Source organism: Triticum dicoccoides, chromosome 4A (assembly GCF_002162155.2).
Source record: "Triticum dicoccoides isolate Atlit2015 ecotype Zavitan chromosome 4A, WEW_v2.0, whole genome shotgun sequence".
In the NCBI taxonomy this organism is placed as follows: Eukaryota; Viridiplantae; Streptophyta; class Magnoliopsida; order Poales; family Poaceae; genus Triticum; species Triticum dicoccoides.
The window spans coordinates 723,571,726-723,575,771 of record NC_041386.1 but is presented as its reverse complement, the minus strand read 5'-3'; the positions used below and the strand labels follow the sequence as shown (position 1 = coordinate 723,575,771).

Below are 4,046 nucleotides of genomic sequence, written 5' to 3'. Positions count from 1 at the left end.
TACCTTCCTCGGCCCCGTCCCCCCTCCCCTCACCGCCACCGGCCAAAGCCTGTGCGGCGCTGGCGGCAGTGGGGCTCGGTGTGGAGAACCGCGGTGGGCTTCCTGGGCGACTCGTTGTCACCGCGCCCGCTCCCCCGTTGTGCGGCACAACGTCCCGCTAAGGCAGCGAGAGGGCCGTGCGGCGCGGCATATCCCCCGGCGGCCGTGTGGCTCCTGGCCCGGTGACCTTGTGGCATCTGCTCCCTGTCCGGCGTGGCTCCGGTGAGTCTGGATTTTGTTTTCTATTCTTTTTCAGAATGCGGTGAGTCTGGATCTGGGGGGAGGCCAAGGCTGCATTTTTTTCCTTCTTTTTTTAGTGGAGGCTGCATTTTTCCTTTTCCGAGGTAATAAGGCTGCAGAGTGGGTGGGCTCAGATCTAGATGTGCCTGGGCCGGGCTGCAGTTAGTTGCCCGTCGTGGGTGGCTGGCTGCTGGTGGACCAGCCTGTCCAGACGATGTATGTGCATGTTTCAATGCGCTAAGGGGCTGAATTAACTGTTTTGACCCCCTTTTTTAACTTGCGCACGATCTGATCCTCGTTTCGAAAAAAAATCGTGATCTGATCATATTCCTACCGCCATTGTCCTTAGTGGTAGGGATACACAACCTACCGTCGAGGACAATGACGGTGGGACCTACCAGAGCCATCACGGTCATTCGACGTGGAAATACCCTACCGTCAACGCCCTTGCCGGTAGAGTATTATACCTTACCGCCACACGGCAGTAGCTAATTTGAACTGACAGGATTGTCAGCGGTAGCCTAAGTGACTAGTGGGCTGAATGGGAAGGTACAAATAGCATATGTTATATTCCACTCCTATTGTTCTCTTCAGGTCCTTGCCTTATAAAAGGTCCTTGATTCAATTAGTGCCGTTGCAATTTATGTATTTATTTATTTATTTTTCCCAATAACAAAGAAGAATGTGTCCAATTAGTATTGGATAAGGGTTATTGTCAAAAACAATATTTTATTTATTTTTAACTAATTGCCATTGGCTTCTTGCCATTGTATTTTTTTGTTTTTTTGTTATTTTCCCAATAACAAAGAAGAATTTGTCCAATTAACATTGGATATGGGCTATTGTCAAAAATAGTATTTCTATTAATTTGTAACTAATCACCATTGGCCTGTGCATATATATGTTGTCTGTTCTTAGATGAAAACACATACCACTTGTAAAGCATGCAGCCATTGTGTGAATGCAGCAAACACAAAGGTGCAAACAGACTGGATCCAATGTATGGTTCAAGTACTCCATCTCTTTTCGAATTTGTAAATCGGTAAACTAAAAAGGGAAAACAATAAGACCCTAGCTGATTATGACACTAACTTGCATTAGCACATGTAAACATTGAGGTGTAACATAAGCTCCACGTGTAGTAGCACTTGTGTCATAAGAATATTTTCAGTGGGTCAAAGTTATGTATGTACGCTAAAGTAAAGATGGGCTTCACATCACAAAATATGTATTGCTTTCTAAGTTATGCACGTTAAAGTGAAAATGTGTTTTCTGGACAATAATACATATCCAACATTAGTTGGACCATTATTTCACGTTATTGTGCAAAAAATAGAAAATATACCTACAATTGGAATAAAACCCTGCACCTTGTAGTACAAAACCTAACGTCCTAGCCAGTAAATGTTGAGGTCGCTACTATTTTCATATGCAACACACCATATTTATTGCTTCAAATTCGGCCGACCCACTCACTTTGGCTACCGCCGACAATCCTGCCGGTTCAAATTACCTACCCTCTATGAGCGTGGTAGGCTATAATACCCTACCGCCAAGGACCTTGGCGGTACGGTATTTTCCACGTTGAATGACCGTGACGGCGCCGGTAAGTCTCACCATCATTGACCTCGACGGTAGGCTGTGTAACCCTGCCGCCAAGGATGATGACGGTAGAAAAAGGGTCAGATTGCGATTTTTTGCAACCAGGGTCAAATCATTCTATGTTACCAAAAAGGGTCAAAACAGTGATTTCTGCCATGCTAGGGAAGAAACATCCTCTTTTCTTGTCAAGAAACTAAAATAAAAGAGACTCTAAAATATGTTTTCTTCATTTAGTTTACTTGTTTTCTATATAAAAATGTAATAGAATAACATTGATCAATGATAATGATCATATATATGTCTGAAGTGTGTTATTTTCTTGCCTAAAATAGTACGAGATTTAACCGAACAGAAAAAGAGGTAAAGAAGCATGCCTGGTCCCTGCGAGACTTTAAACGAATCCAACAGGCTCTGCCAGTAAGTATAAAGGATTGTGTTAGTCTAGTTGTAAAAAAGGAGACATTGTCAGCCAATGCAGAAAAATAAAATAAGAGAATGTAGTATTTTGTGCTTCAAGTGAGGTTTTCAAGGTTACATACAACACAAACAATGGCAAGTAGTAACGACGACAAAAGCAGATGATCTATTAAAGGTTTCTGTTAGGTTGTCAATCAAACCTTTATGTTTTGGTAAAAATAATTAAAATATCGGTCAAAGTGTTTAGGAACGGAGGGAGTAGTACAGCAGGATGTAAATTTTATTCCAACAAAGTGTTTGCAGTTAACACTTAGCATATTGAATGTAATAAAATCTAATATTCTGGGAGGAGGGAGTACTATTTTAATCTCCTGTAAAAAAAAGACTTGCAACTTTACCACCATAATCACGTGCTACTTTATTTCTATTGAAGGAATAAAGTCGCTTGCCTTTGTCTCATGGTTCCAGATGCGAACATGTCCACAGTCATGTCCAGTTATAATCCTGTAATAACGAGTAACGAAATTTTGTCAGTTGACCGCATGCTATGTATGCTTTTCTATATTTCTGAAAGAGAAAAAGTTGAACTGGCTTTGGAGATTGGCAAGCCACAAGCGTAGATGGATTCTTTAAGCAAGAGAAGCTCTCAGAAGTTTTGCCGCGTCATTTTCTATTTATGGTCCTTTTATCTGCCGTTTTGTCTCCATCTGAATACAGATCGATACAAGGACATATGTGGCCGGAGAACCATCCGGAAAGGACGATGGACGGTATAAAATGGAGAATGAAGTGAACTACTATAAAAACACCATCAAAATTGTATTCCTATGGTGTAACTAAAACCTCGTCTACAAAAAAGACCTATCGGTCAGGCACCAAACTGCCCATATCACGTGAAACGAAAAAATAAAACGTGACAACATCACCAACATACTAGGAACGGAATGAGCTAAAGATAGTACTCCCTCTGTAAAAAATATGAGCGTTTAGATCGCTACTTTCTGTACGTTGGATGTAGTAACAAAGCAACCATGGAGCAAACCACGAATTACACAGTTAGACCCCAACAACGGCACCAACCATGAGCAACATTGACAAATAAATTGGCCACCTGCGAATGCGCCTAGGAGTATGGCGCACATGGAAGGGTGAACTTGTCCACCTAGACGTCAAAACACAAATTAACCACAGAAGCCCAAATCGAGCAGACATCATGTACGAAGCAAAGACGCGGTGATTACAAAAGATGTCGCCCAGGAAACAACAAAACGTTGAAACCCCAGACCCATCCACCAACTACACAACCGACAACCCCAAATCGCAGCAAAGGCGCCAATCATAGCACAAGGAACCAGTAGGGAAGAGAAGACCATCGAACCGTGGAATCGGGACAAGGAAGGCAAAGCAAAATAGTGCAAACCCGATGGCCGAATAAGTGCCTCCCCTCAACGACCCCATCTTAGCATAGATGCCCTCAGCTACACGCTCAATGCCCCGAGAGGACCAAATGCTGCCTCTGTCCCACATGCGCTTCCTGCTTCAGCGATCCCTCCTTCTCCAATCTACAATACCCCAATGTTTTGTAATAGCACTTACGCTTATTATCTCGGGCTTAGATCTTTGTTCTCATCGAAATATGAAAACGAGTGACAAGGAGGACATCTTATCACGCCGTTCCTACTTCTCTGCATGCTCTCCTCGTGCCCTTGTAATTCTGTAATTTGCTGCTTCGGCATCCTTTGAGTTAT

General features: G+C 42.9%; 1 protein-coding gene across 1 annotated transcript in view; it reads right to left on the bottom strand.

The window, feature by feature from the left end:
• LOC119284267 overlaps nt 1–4,046 on the bottom strand; it is a 10,579-nt gene that overhangs the window by 1,354 nt on the left and 5,179 nt on the right. The window contains exons 8-9 of the mRNA XM_037563464.1: nt 2,748–2,802; nt 2,256–2,292 (exon numbers count right to left, since the gene is read on the bottom strand). Coding sequence (XP_037419361.1) covers nt 2,256–2,292; nt 2,748–2,802 — 92 coding nt within the window. The remainder of the gene's footprint in view (nt 1–2,255; nt 2,293–2,747; nt 2,803–4,046) is intronic.